This window comes from Pristis pectinata, chromosome 8 (assembly GCF_009764475.1).
Source record: "Pristis pectinata isolate sPriPec2 chromosome 8, sPriPec2.1.pri, whole genome shotgun sequence".
Lineage (NCBI taxonomy): Eukaryota > Metazoa > Chordata > Chondrichthyes > Rhinopristiformes > Pristidae > Pristis > Pristis pectinata.
The window spans coordinates 93004267-93018980 of record NC_067412.1 but is presented as its reverse complement, the minus strand read 5'-3'; the positions used below and the strand labels follow the sequence as shown (position 1 = coordinate 93018980).

The following is a 14714-nucleotide window of genomic DNA, read 5'->3' as shown; positions in this document are numbered from 1 at the left end:
GAGGGTTGAAAGCTTCAAGTTCCTGGGAGTGAACATCACCAACAGCCTGTCCTGGTCAAATCACGTAGATGCCACGGCCAAGAAAGCTCACCAGTGCTTCTACTTCCTCAGGAGGACTAAAGAAGTTCGGTTTGTCCCCTTTGACTCTGACCAAGTTTTACAGATGCACCATAGAAAGCATCCCATCTGGATGCATCACGGCTTGGTACAGCAACTGCTCTGCCCAGGACTGCAAGAAACTTCAGAGAGTTGTGGACACAGCCCAGCACATCACAGACACCAGTCTCCCCTCCTTGGACTCTCACTGTCTTGGTGAAGCAGCCAGTATAATCAAAGACCCCACCCACCCAGGTCATTCTCTCTTCTCTCCTCGTCCATCAGGTAGAAGATACAGGGGTCTGAGGGCACGTACTACCAGGCTTAAGAACAGCTTCTATCCCACTGTGATAAGACTATTAAACGGTTCCCTTATACAATGAGGTGGACTATGACCTCACAATCTACCTTGTTGTGACCTTGCACCTTATTTCACTGCACTTTCTCTGTAGCTGTGACACTTTATTCTGTACTGTTATTGCTTTTACCTGTACTACATCAATGCACTCTGTACTAACCCAGTTTAACTGCACTGTGTAATGAATTGACCTGTACGATCGGTATGCAAGACAAGCTTTTCACTGTACCTCGGTACAAGTGACAATAATAAACCAATACCAATACCTGAAGTCCAGTTCCCTCCCGGTCCCTGATCCTCGTATCCCTTGATCTAATAATCTCAAATCTAATGATCTCAATCTTGAATTGGCGGAATATCTTATTGGGGCCATTAGCCTCGGCTCAGGCAGGCTGGCCAAGCATGAAGGGTGGGACGTGATCAAAGGCAAATGAATTTTAACGTACTTCTCATTCTTTGGTGATAAAGGTAATGACTCTGAAGCAGGATAAAGCTTAGGAAGCAGGGTCTCCCCTGAGCCCATGGATGTTGAAGTTTCAGTGTGGCCTTATCAATGTCCCAAAGGAAGGAGCTTTGTCAATTCTGTAGATGCAGGACCTCCTCAAGTTGGTGAAGTATTTCACCTTGGTGTCTCTGCTCAATTAGCAATACTGCAAGGTAGGTTGGATTCAGGAATGAGTTGTGAGACCAAACCATAAATTAGCAAGGAAGCAAATCACCGAGCAAACTAAGTCTCCCTCAGGATCATACCTGGAGATTGGAATCGTGTACAAGTTGGAGCTGCTCCTTAATGTGATAGAGCTCCTCCTGCTGGGTCTTTATGTTGGCCTGCAGGATCCTGGTCCTCTCCTCCAGCTGCTCCTTCAGTTGATGCATTACACCCAGCTGTGCAGGGCATGGGTACGTGGTCTGTAGAGAAGAAGTAGGCTTCAGTGAAACAGATAGCAGAAGTGAGTGCATGACCTTGATTACACATATTCATTCATTTTCACTGTCTCTGTCTCACTGTCTCTCTGTCTCTCCTTCACTCTCTCTGTGAAGCATACCAGTGTGCAAGCAGAGCAGGGTGAGCTGCCTCAATGACTATCGCCCGGTAGCACTCACATCTACTGTGATGAAGTGCTTTGAGAGGTTGGTCATGGCTAGAAATAACTCCTGCTTGAGCAAGGACCTGGACACACTGCAATTTGCCTACCGCCACAACAGATCTACAGCGGACGCAATCTCACTGGCTCTTCACTTGGCTTTGGAGCACCTAGACAACAGGCAAACATACGTCAGGCTGCTGTTTATCGATTACAGCTCAGCATTCAACACCATCATCCCCTCAGTACTAATCAACAAGCTTCAAAACCTGGGCCTCTGTACCTCCCTCTGCAACTGGATCCTCGGCTTCTTTATTGGGAGACCACAGTCAGTGCAGATCAGCAGTAACATCTCCTCCTTGCTGACAATCAACACAAGCTCACCTCAAGGATGCGTACTTAGCCCACTGCTCTATGCTCTCCGCATTCATGACCGTGTGGCTAGGCACAGCTCAAACACCATCTATAAATTCGCCGACAACACCACTGTTGTTGGTAGAATCTCAGATGGTGACGAGGAGGCGTACATGAGTGAGATAGATCGGCTGGTTGAGTGGCGTCACAACAACAACCTCGCACTCAACATCAGCAAGACCAAGGAACTGATTGGGGATTTCAGGAAGGGAAGGTTGGGAGAACACACACCAGTCCTCATTGAGGGGTCAGCAGTGGAAAGGGTGAGCACATTCAAGTTCCTGGGTGTCAACATCTCAGAGGATCTATCCTGGGCCCAACACATTGATGCAGTCATGAAGAAGGGATGCCAGCCGCTCTACTTCATTAGGAGTTTGAAGAGATTTGGTATGTCGCCAAAGACAGTTGCAAATTTCCACAAATGTACGGTGGAGTGCATTCTGACTGGTTGCATCACCGCCTGGTATGGAGCCTCCAATGTGCAGGATCGAAAGAGGCTGCAGAGGGTTGTAGACTCACAGACACAACCCTCCACACCATCGAGGACATCTTCAAGAGGCGGTGCCTCAAGAAGGCGGCATCCATCACTAAGCATCTCACCACCCAGGACCTGCCCTCTTCATGCTACTACCATCAGGGAGGGGGTACAGGAGCCTGAAGACCCACACTCAACATTTCATGAACAGCTTCTTCCCCTCCGCCATTAGATTTCTGAACGGTCCATGGACCCACGAGCACTACCTTGTTATTCCTCTTTTGCACTATTTATTTATTTTTGTAACTTAAAGTAATTTTTATGTCCTTATGTCTTGCACTGTACTGCTGCCGCAAAACAAATTTCACGACATACGTCGGTGATAATAAACCTGATTCTGAAATTCTGATTCTCTGTTTCTCTCTCCTTCACGCTCTCTCTCTGTCTCTCTCCCACTCTCTCTCTCACTCTCTCTCTCCTCTCTTTTTCACACTTTCTCTGTCTCTCTTTCTCTGTCACTATCTGTCTCTCCTGTTCTTCACCCTCTCTCTCACTCACTCTGTCTATCTTTCTGTCTCTCTCATGTCTTGCACCTTCAAGCACTGCACATTTAATGTGTTTCCTGTGGTGGGGAAAACCTAGGTCTTCCTTTCTTCCTAATGCTGGATGCAGGATGGGCAACAAGGAGGAAGCACCTTTGCTCTCTCAGTAGTGGATCATTTATGTCCATTTGAGATGCCAGGCACAGCCTTGCCTCATCTGAACCATGGCACTTCAGTAACACATTGCAGGTTCAACTGAGGTTTTTGTGTATGAGCATTGTCTAGATTGAACCTGAAGCCACTGCCTTGTAACTTGTGAAGTCTCTGACATTCAGTGACATTGTCATTATTGAGTCCCCATCATCAATATTCTGGGAATGGCCACAATTCAGCAGAAACTCAACTGTAATGGTCACATAAAAACTGTGGCTTTAAGAGCAGTTGAGAGACTGGGTACACTGCAGTGAGTAACTAACCTCCTGACTCTTCAAAGCCTTCCCTACATCTACATGACAAATTAGGAGTGTGTAGGGATACTTTCTTCCTGCCTGGATGAGTGCAGCTTCAACAATCCTCGAGAAGCTCAACACCATCCAGGTCAAAACAGCCCATCTGATTGGCACCCTAACTATTGACTCTCACCACTACCAGTGCACAGTGATGGCAGTGTGCACCCTTTGCAAACAAACACAGCATTACTTGCCTGGGCTACTCTGACAGCACTCTGAAACTACAACCTTTACCACCAGGAAGGACAAGGGAAGAAGTTTCTCAGGAACACCATCCTCTACAGGTTCCCTTCCAGGTATCAAATCACAAGGACTTAGAGATATATGATTGTTTATTCTTTGTCTCTGGGTCAAAATCTTGGAACTCCCTACTCAACAGTGGTATGGGAGTAACTTTATCAGAAGGATTACAGGTATTTGAGAAGGTGTCTCACCACCATCATCTCAAGGGCAATTAGAACTGGACAATATATAAGATAAGATAAGATATCTTTATTAGTCACATGTACATCGAAACACACTGTGAAATGCATCTTTTGCACTGAGTGTTCTGAGGGCAGCCCGCAAGTGTCACCATGCTTCTGGCGCCAACATATCATGCCGACAATTTCCTAACCTGTACGTCTTCGGAATGTGGGAGGAAACTGGAGCACCCGGAGGAAACCCACACAGACACAGGGGAGAACGTACAAACTTCTCACAGACAGTGGCCGGAATTGAACCCACGTCGCTGGCACTGTAATAGCGTTACGCTAATCACTACACTACTGTGCCTGCCCCCCTATATTGGCCTTGCCAACTCCTGAAAAATGAATAAATAAAAACTCAGAGGTAAGTGCTATCATTAAATGACAGTTAGCTCTAAGGAAGCTGAGAGTTAGAGTGAGAGCTTGTGGCATGGGTTAAGGCTGAACTGACATTGCTGAATTTTATTGAGCACACCAGTAAACTTCTCTGTTTTACTGGATTCAGTCCAGTTGCTCAAAGACTCATCAATTTGTGATTGTGATTACAGCCAGGTAAGTATAGCCATCACGTACCACAGGAGGCCGTTGAGTGGAGATCGTGGTTGGAGGCACAGACAGCTGCTGATGTGCTTCAGATGATGGCTGCCCTGTCATCAAAACCTGGAAAAGCAAAGTCCATAATCACAACACCCACGACTAAACAAAGGCAGTCTCCAGTAAAAGCATTAATAGTGTTCCTAGTGTTTTCAGCAGATAACAATTTCCTTAGGGTTAATAATGAAAGTTCAAATACCATAGTTCATTCCAATAACGATGTCATAGAGCTTACAAGGCAGCAAAAGCTCATTGGTCTTATTGTGTTTGTGCTTCATACAAATTTCGTCAAACCCTCCACTGGCAAGTCTCATCCTTTCATTCCTTTGTCCCTCAGATGCTGTATTTAAATGATGTGTGGTATTGTCAGGGGCATTAAATACCCCAGTCTTGCCACTCTGGGTGAGGTTTCTTAAAATGCAATAGTGTTCGGAGAACATTGCTGTGGATATTGAGTATCTTGGGATATCTTACGTTGGTGAAAGGCATTTTATGAAAGGAGGCTACTTTTTTCTTTTGCAGTTTTTTTCTCGAATGGATTGATAAACTCCATAGAGAGGAATATGAAAAGTCATGGAGGAAGATGCAACTGACTGATCTAATCAAAAGGATCTTTGCCTTTGTGGATTAAAGCACTGCAAGAGACAAAGTTGATTTTGAACTGCCCTGTGTAGTATCTGAGTCAGACATCTGAGTCAGACGTTGACCAATCCTGTTGAATGTGATGATGATGCAAAATCTCACCTGAGTGCTGATTGGCTGTGACCTCGGTGCGGACTTGTCCTGCAGACTTGTGTTCACTGATTGCCTGGATGGCGTGCTTGCTTCAGTACGCACCTTGGATGCAGTTGCTAAAAGCAAGAAACATTCACTGCATCAAATACATTCCAACATTTTCTCAGGTTAAAATATTTACCAGCAGAGACTGATTTCAGACATGATTTAAATTATAAAATCCAGAAATACCACCATTCTCATCACCAATTTCAATAATTCCTTGCACAATGGAAATGCGACACACATTTTATCTGTGAACGGAAAGTGTAGTGTGTTGCTTCGAAATTCATCCCTGGTCAGTGGGGTTAAATGTGTCATCCAGGAGTGTCAGCTCATTGTACTGTGTTTCCAAAATTCATTTCCACTGACTTCAGTGGAATTCAGAGACAGATTCTTTGCAATGAAACTCCAGGATGCAATGGTTGAAGCTCACAGAGTAAACAATATACTTGGCAATAATAGGTACAACAATGAATACAACGAGTGCAAAACAACAGAATAGTGCAAAGATTGTTGTGCAGTCTGAGGTAATGCATAAAGAAATGCTAAAGTGACAATAAAGGAATAACCGAGAGGGGTAAAGCTAAGAATCAGATTACAATGTGCAGATGCTACTGTATAGTGTTTAGCACTGCTAATCATCAGTGAATTTTTTGGCATGCACCTGCTTAATTTTAGGACTGCAATAGTTGCATAGTCTCATTTATTATGACAGTAAGCCTGTAGGAATATTCATTATACACATAACCATCCCTTCAGCATGCTTTGGACTGTAGCATATTTCAAGCCCAATGCTTCATGTTAGGAACCATTAACTGTGTTTCTCTCTCTGTCTACGAATGTCATCTGGCCTGCTGAGCTGTTCTGGCATTTTTCACTACTCTGTGTGTGTTATTATAAATCCTTAGCTGAACTTGCAGCAATACCTCGGACAATGTTTTAATTTCTCAAGTGTTTACTTATTTGAACTTTCAAAGAAAACTTTCACCATGCAATCCCTGTTTCACTGATATGGTGGGGGGACAAGTTCAGCCATGAGGAGGAGAAAATTCACCTTGAAAATACCCGTAACCCTATATTTCTTCTCTATTTTACGCTCCATCTTAATGGAAACCAAATGAGGATTAATAGTTTGGTCTGAACATAGAGAGCCCAGGCTGAATTTTCCACTTACAAGGAGTGTCAGACAGTGCATCGTAAGAGGACTTGAACGAGCTTGGAGATGACACTGAACATGGTCGACTGCCGCTGAGCTTCTCTGTGGAAACATCCTGGACATTCTCACATTGCCTGCTCTCCATGTGGCAGTTTTGAGTCTGTAACGTGGGGAGAGGGAGAACAATGATGACATTCACAGCACTGAGAAATTTACAGCAGCAAGAGTTTACTTAACATATTTAATTTGGAAAACCTTTTAAAGGGGCTTCACAGGTTAAAAGGAATACCGACCAAGAGGGGGTGATATTGTGTGTGGAAGCGATACGCTTGATGGACATAAAGAAGGCTTCAAGGATTAAAAGTAACTGGAGAGTCAGAAAATCTTAGGAAAGGAATTGTAAAACTTGAAGCATTAGCAGAATACTCAAGGACAAAAAGGAAGCTCAATAAGGGTGGCAGAGTGGCGCAGCTAGTAGGGACATTGCCTCATGATGCCAGAGACCTGGGTCCAGTTCTGACCTCGGGTGGTGCGTGAAATCTGAATGTTCTCTCCGTGACCGTGTGAGTTTCCTCTGGGTGCTCCAATTTCCTCTCACACCCCAAAGACATGTGGGCTGGTAGGTTAATTGGCCACTGTATATTGGCCCCAGTGTGTAGGCAAGTGGGATAATATGGGGGTGGGGGGGAGTTGATGAGCATGTGGTGAGAATAAAATGGGATTAATGTAGGATTAATATAAAATGGGTGGTTGATGTCAGTGTGGACTTGAGCCGAAAGGCCCGTTTCCGTGCTGTATCTCTCTATGACGCTAATAATTGAGAGATATAGTTCAGTGGACAAGTGGTAGATACCTGGATAAGTTTAGTGACAGGGAGAGGCAAGGTCATCAGAGACATGAGTTAGAGACTTCAAGAGGTAAGGAGTGACTGCAGAATGGGAGTAATGGAGGGGCAAGACCGGATATTGAACAGTATAAGAGCAGCGGAGTTTTGACAAGCTACAGATTTTGGAGCACACAGGATGGGAGGATGCCCAGCAGAAGACTCAAGTATGGAGGTAGATGAGGTTTCACGCAGCTGAGGGCCAGTGGTGGCCAATATCACGGAGGTGGACGTAAGAGGTCTTTATGACAGAGAGGATATGGGTTCAGAAATGTACTTCAGGGTTAAACAGGATGCTCGAGTTTATAAACAGTCAGTGCTTGGGGAGGAAGAGTGATTCAGTGAAGTTGGATTAAACATTGGGCAAACCCAATGTTTTATTCTGAGAGAGATGAAGATTCATTTGATATTGTTTCAAAACCTAGCAATCAGAAAAATTAAAAATTTACAATTTAACATAAAAATACTACATCTAACTTTTCTTAAAATAAAATCTAGAACTAGGCATGAAATCTAAGAGCAGGGAGGTTTGGATAGAATTGTATAAACCCCAGTGAGGCCAGAGTTCCATTGATAATACTGGGCACCACTTTATCGGAGAGACACGGCTTCAGAGAGGGTTTACGATAATGGTGCAAAGAGGGATGATTGGAGAAGCTTGTTTGGAACAGAGGAAGTTGAGGAGAAAGCTGAGTGAGGTGCATGAAGTTATCAGGGGTCTGGAGAGAATGGATGGGAGGGACATATCTCCCGTGGCAGGGAGGTCAAAACTTGAGAAGGGAGATTTGAAGTAATTGGTCAAAAAATTGGAGGGTTGGTGATGACAAGTTTTATAAACAAAGGGTTTTGGGGATATAAAACTCTGCTGGTGGAGGAAGAACTGAATTCATATTTAAACATGTGCGCCACTTACAAGATAAGACAAGATCTTTATTAGTGTTACGGACTCAGTGAAAGTCCCTTTAAGATAGAGAGTGTGTGTGTATGTGTGTGTGGGGCGTGCTTACGTCAATAGAAGATAAAGGATGTAATGACGTTGTTGAAGAAGTCAGAAGAAGAAGGAGAGAGAGAGAGAGAAGGGAGAGAGACACCAGCCTGCTTGTTTTCTCTATCGATGGATGAGAAACAATAACTGTGTTTGCCACTGAAATCCATGTATGGAAGTTGGAAGTAATCCGGTGGAGTTCACTTTGTTGCTGACCTGTAGAAGGAAACAGGTATTTGTGTGTGGACGACCACGGTTCGGATGCTTTTCGGGGTGAGGAAGTCACTACCGAGTAAACACTGAAGTGTCGTTTGGGTTCCACCGTGGAACATTTGGATTTCGTATGTACTCTCTCTATGTTTTTCTACATCTACATCTTATCTTCAGACAACGGTGGTTGTTGAAGAAGCCCTTGCTCATGTTTCACCTTATGGCTTGCGGAGCTGAACTTTAAGAACCATTCCGGAACTGGGAGTTTTGGACTTTGTCACACACACACACGAAGAGTTTAGTTTTGGGGTTAACGTTCAAGGTTTAACATTTTTGAATTCTAACATACTAACATTTTTACTTTTATTTTACGTATTATCATAAGTAGTGATTAATAAAATAGTTTTTAACACTGAATCATGCTCAGTGTGTTTCTTTTGTTGCTGGTTTGTGACATTAGTCACATGTACATTGAAACACACAGTGAAATACATCTTTTGCGTAGAGTGTTCTGGGGGCAGCCCGCAAGTGTTGCCGTGCTTCCGGCACCAACATAGCACGCCCACAACTTCCTAACCTGTATGTCTTTGGAATGTGGGAGGAAACCGGAGCACCCGGAGGAAACCCACGCAGACATGGGGAGAACGTACAAACTCCTTACAGACAGTGGCCGGATTTGAACCCGGGTCGCTGGCGCCGTAAAGCATTATACTAACCACTATGCTACCGTGCATTGGGAGAGCTGGGAGATGGGATTAGGCTGCATAGCGTTTCTTCATTGGATCGCTGAGGTGAGTTCAAAGCACTAATAAGCTAAGACATGCATACAGCTTGCACCAGTGTCTCTGATTGCCACTCCCCCACCTGTAAGAACTGCCTCTCCCTTTTTAATTCCACATTGCTCTCTACAAATATATGCAGCACAGTGGTACAGCTGGTAGAGCCAATGCCTCCCAGCGCTGGAGAACTAGGTTCGATCCTGATCTCGGGTGCTGGCTGTGTGAAATCCCTGCGCTCTGGTTAATTGGCTACATGAATGATAGAGAAATGGAGGGCTATGTGGGAGGAAAGGGTTAGATAGATATTACAGCAAGATAAAGTGTCGGCACAATATCGTGAGCCGAAGGGCCTGTACTGTGCTGTAATGTTCTATGTTCTACTGTATGTAAGTAGCCCCTAGTGTGTCTGGGTGATAGGAGAATGGGGGTGGGGTTTGGGGGACAATGAGTGTGTGAAAAAGAATAAGTGACAGGGAAATAAGTGGGTGAAATGGGATTGATTGGAATTCTGTGAGAGCCAGCGTAGACTCAATGGGTCAACTGGCCTCCTGCTATGTCATAATGAAATCTGTAAAACTAATGTTAGGAATAGTCAATGTGCTTTTGTCAATGATGCTACCTTAATACAGTGTTGAGACTCACACCTTACAACCAGGGGATTGTGGGGACAGGACAGGACAGGTGACCTTGAGGCTCTGTCCCACCACCGAACAGGGAAGGAGATCAAGATCACCCAGTGACTTCCTCCCACTTTGGCTGTTCTGACTTAAAGAATTCTGATCATTAAAGTAACTGGTTCAGGAAGCCGACACCGCTGGTGGTTATTGCTACCTTCAGGACTGATGGAGCCAGGATCTCAGGGGTAGACTCCTTGAGGCCCAGTTCACGCCGTCTCTCTGCACGGACTTCTGCGTAGCTGCGAATCAGAAGATGAAGGCAAATGAATTTGTGCGAATGTGTACGCCACCCAGACATGGTGACTGTGGTGATATCAGTCACATTAGGGATGTCAGTTTAAGGCTTCAGTCAAAACTGTACAGGACATACAACAAATGGGAATTCACAACTAGCCAGTGGAAAAGATAAATCCTTCCAACTTGTCAAAGAATGAAGGAACAGCCATTACTGGACAGATTGAACCAACTGAAGCCATGTCCAAACTACATACACCCACAAAGCAAAATTAGTCTTGTCAAACGTAAACCTAATATATCAACCTAAGGAGGCCAAGTATATTGAGCACTGACATGTTCCACTATTATCTACTTCACTTTGACATTCACTCATTTTGCCAACTACCACAGTTCTTCTGTTGGTCTTAAGCGTCTTCTTCCTTTCATCTTTCCTTTCAGAATGTGGGCGTCACCGGCCAGGCAAGTACTTATTACCCATCCCTAGTTGCCCCCAGAGTGGCTTGTTAGGCTATTGCAGAGGCAAAAACATTCTGTGGGTCTGGATTCACATAATCTGAATACATCACAGCTTGGTATGGCAACTGCTCTGCCCGAGACCGCAAGAAACCGCAGGGAGTTGTGGAGACAGCTCAGCCCATCATGGAAACCAGCCTCCCCTCCATGGACTCTGTCTACACTTCTCGTTGCCTTGGTAAAGCAGCCAACATAATCAAAGACCCCACCATCCCGGACATTCTCTCTTCTCCCCTCTCCAATTGGGCAGAAGATACAAAAGCCTGAAAGCACGTACCACTAGGCTCAAGGACAGATTTTATCCCACTGTTATAAGATAGTGAATGGTCTCCAAGTACGATAAGGTGGACTGTTGACCTCACAATCTATCTCGTTCTGGCCTTGCACCTTCTTGTCTGCCTGCACTGCACTTTCTCTGTAACTGTAACACTATATAAGATAAGATACCTTTATTAGTCACATGTACATCAAAACACAGAGTGAAATGCATCTTTTACATAGAGTGTTCTGGGGGGCAGCCCGCACGTGTCTCTGCATTCTGTTATTGTTTTCCCTTGTACTACCTCAATGCACTGACGTGATGAAATGATCTGTATGGATAGCATGCAAAGCAAAGTTTTTCACTGTACCTTGATACGTGTGACAATAATAAACCAATTTACCAACTTACAAATAAAGCAGAGTGGGTAAGGATGACGTACTTCCAGAAGGACATTAGTGAACTGAATGAGTTCTTGACAACAACCTGGTGATTTTGTGGTCACCATTACGAAGATTAAAATTATACAGCCATTATTGATCTAAAGTTAAATTTCACAGTTTCCATAATGGGATTTTAAACTTGACCAGTCCAGTAACCTAACTACTGAGCCAAGCTTCCCTTTGACTTGAAGTCATTCAACAAGCTTTTATGAAGTGTTGTGTATTAATATTTAAAATGAGGGGTGAATGCATGGTCTTCTTCCCAGGGAAAAGGAATCAAAAACTAGAGGGCATAGGTTTAAGTTGAGGGGGAACAATTTAAGAGGGACCTGAGGGACAACTTCTTCACACAGAGGGTGGTGCGTATATGGAACGAGCTGCCAGAGGAAGTGGTTGAGGCAGGTACAATAACAACATTTAAAAGACACTTAAATGTACATGGATAGGAAAGGTTTAGAGGGATACCATCCAAACACGGGCAAATGGGACTAGCTTAGGTGGGCATCTTTGTTGGCACAGATGAGTTGGGCTGAAGGGCCTGTTTCTGTGCTGTATGTCTCTATGGCTCTACAGCCCCCTGTGGTGGAGAGAATTCCGTAGGTTCACCACTATCTGGGTAAGGAAACTTCTTCTCATCTCAGTCTAAAATATTCTCCCCTGCATTCTGAGACTGAGCCCTCATTCTAGACCATCTTGGAACCCTGGCCAGAGGAACTATCATCCCTTCCCACAGTCTGCCTAACACTGGCAGAAGTTAGTACATAAAAATGAGGTTGCCTGACTGTAAAAATTGCACAACATCACATAGACTGTGTTGGATCTGGTGTCCAGCTTATAATATTACTGGTGAAATTCCTCTGTACTGCTTATAGTGGGGATACAACCTTCAACAAATGGTGAGGGTCTCAGTTTACTGCAGCTCCAACATGGGTGTACCATGGTTAAAACTTAATATCGGCATCTTTTGATGTTATGTTGGGCATGGCGCTCTTCGAAGTATATGGTAGAAGGCAGTGAGTTTTATTTTAGTTGGTTCCAAATGCCACTTGGTAAAAGTTATTGTGGCATTGTACTACTCTGCTTTTTATTCCCAGGGCCTTCTCCTTCATTTTCAAGCTGGCATTCTCAAAGGTGTCTGCTAACTTCTTGAGAATAATGCCATTGATGAATGCTTGAGATTGCAGTGAGGTAGTCTGCAACAAGAGGGCACACTCAGCATATTGTTTCACGAATAGGTTGTCTGACTGATCGATCTTTCTTGGGAAAAGTACTTGTTACTTTTACTGTTCTTTTCATTATTTTGTCAAAAGCCAACTGTTATTGATTTTGAATCAGAAACTTTTTTTTATAAGCAAGTTCTTCACACAGAGGGAGTGAGCAGTTCAGCGAATCGCAGCCTGAGTCAGACAAATTGTTGGTTCAATTCGAGAGCCAAACGTCTAGAAATTGATCCCAGTTGCTAGATATGACCACACATTCTTTCCTGTCACGTTGGGACTAAATTTTGTCAGTAGAGTACAATATGTTGAGAATATGTCTCCACAGCAAATTCTGTGCTGTATATCTCTATGACTCTACAACCCCTGTGGTAGAGAATTCCATAGGTTCATCACCTTCTCTGGAGTGTCAGTAGGTGAGGGGGTGACCTGATAGAATAAAATCAGAGTCCTGTTCCCAGGGTGGAACTGTCAAATACTAGCTTTAAGGTGAGAGGGGGAAAGTTTAAAGCAGCTTTACGAGGCAAGTTTTTTTTATACAGAGAGTGGTAGGTGCCTGGAATGTGGTATTGGGGAAGCAGATACAATAGCAACATTTAGGCAGGCACAGGAACGGGCAGGGAATGGAGGGATATACACTACATACAGGCAGATGGAATTAGCTTTGATGGGCATCACGGTTAGCATAGATACTGTGGGCCAAAGGGCCTGTTCCTGTGCTGTACTGGTCTATATTCTATGTTCTATGACTTGATAGAGGTGTACAAGATGATAAGAGGCATAGATCAGGTGGACAGTCAGAGACTCTTACCCAGGGCGACAATGGCTAACATAAGGGGACATAATTTTAAGGTGATTGGAGGAAGGTATAAGGGGGATGTCAGGGGTAAGTTTTTTTACACAGAGAGTGGTGGGTGCGTGGAACGCACTGCTGGCAGAGGTTGTGGGGGTAGATGCATTCAGGACATTTAAGAGACTCTTGGACACATGAATGATAGAGAAATGGAGGGCTATGTGGGAGGGAAGGGTTAGTTAGATCTTAGAGCAGGGTAAAATGTCGGCATAACACGGTGGGCCGAAGGACCTGTACTGTGCTGTAGTGTTCTATGTTTTATGTTTGGTGTTGGTGCTACTAAATAGCCCTTTAAGCCCTTACAAATGGGGTGAATTTCTAGGCAAAATAGGCTTAAGGAGATTAGAAACTTATGAGCCTTAGAAGCTGAAAGCATGATCACCAATGGTGGTGCCAAGGAAACTGAGAATGCGTAAGATTTCCAAAACTGTAGAGTTTGTTGTACTGAAAGTGTCAGCAGAGATAGGGAAGAGGCAAGATCACAAGGACACAAGGATTGAGAATTCAAAATTTGAGGCATTGTTGGACCAGGTCTTAATGTAGGTTTGGCAGCCTATCGAATGAGGGTTCTATAGGTGTGAGTTTGGACATAGACATCTGTCACCTGAATAGATCTGCTGCGATCGTGCTGATACCCCTGGACTTTCTTTGTGGTGTTTACTCTGCACCACAGGTCAAAATGCACCCGTGTTCTATCTCCAAAGTGCTGGGCTACCGTTTGGTGTTACCAGTAAATGGTCTGATTGTAAAACAAGGGAATGGGGAGTCACCAAAGTCTCACTGCTACTTCTAGTCCTTCCTGCCCAAAGTGCATTCTGTTACACACATGGCAGGATGGGTGAAAAACACATGATCTTGGCAGCTGAGTACAAGAGAACATGGAAAATCGACGAAATGCCAACAGCTTTTGGCTGTCACTGAAATGAAGTAGATAACTCCCCAGCACAAACAGCATTCAGTGAATCAACAAAATGGGCAATGTCATTGAAGGGGCTGTTGTATCTTCTGACCCTCAAAGGATTAAAACTTCATAGAACCAAAGACACAGTACATTCATTTTTGAATACCTCATTAAATATGGCTTTGTGTCATGTTTACTTAAGATTTGTAGAATGCCTAAATCTCTGTATTGATAAATAGACCCATTAACAATCTCCTCAAGAACCAAATAGCTTGGGGAGTGAG

The 14714-nt window shown here is 44.1% G+C and overlaps 1 protein-coding gene across 1 annotated transcript in view; it reads right to left on the bottom strand.

Moving 5' to 3' along the window:
- npas2 (neuronal PAS domain protein 2) overlaps window positions 1-14714 on the bottom strand; it is a 70953-nt gene that overhangs the window by 21386 nt on the left and 34853 nt on the right. Inside the window, exons 11-15 of the mRNA XM_052022333.1 lie at window positions 10162-10246; window positions 6492-6633; window positions 5285-5391; window positions 4520-4606; window positions 1205-1363 (exon numbers count right to left, since the gene is read on the bottom strand). Coding sequence (XP_051878293.1) covers window positions 1205-1363; window positions 4520-4606; window positions 5285-5391; window positions 6492-6633; window positions 10162-10246 — 580 coding nt within the window. The remainder of the gene's footprint in view (window positions 1-1204; window positions 1364-4519; window positions 4607-5284; window positions 5392-6491; window positions 6634-10161; window positions 10247-14714) is intronic.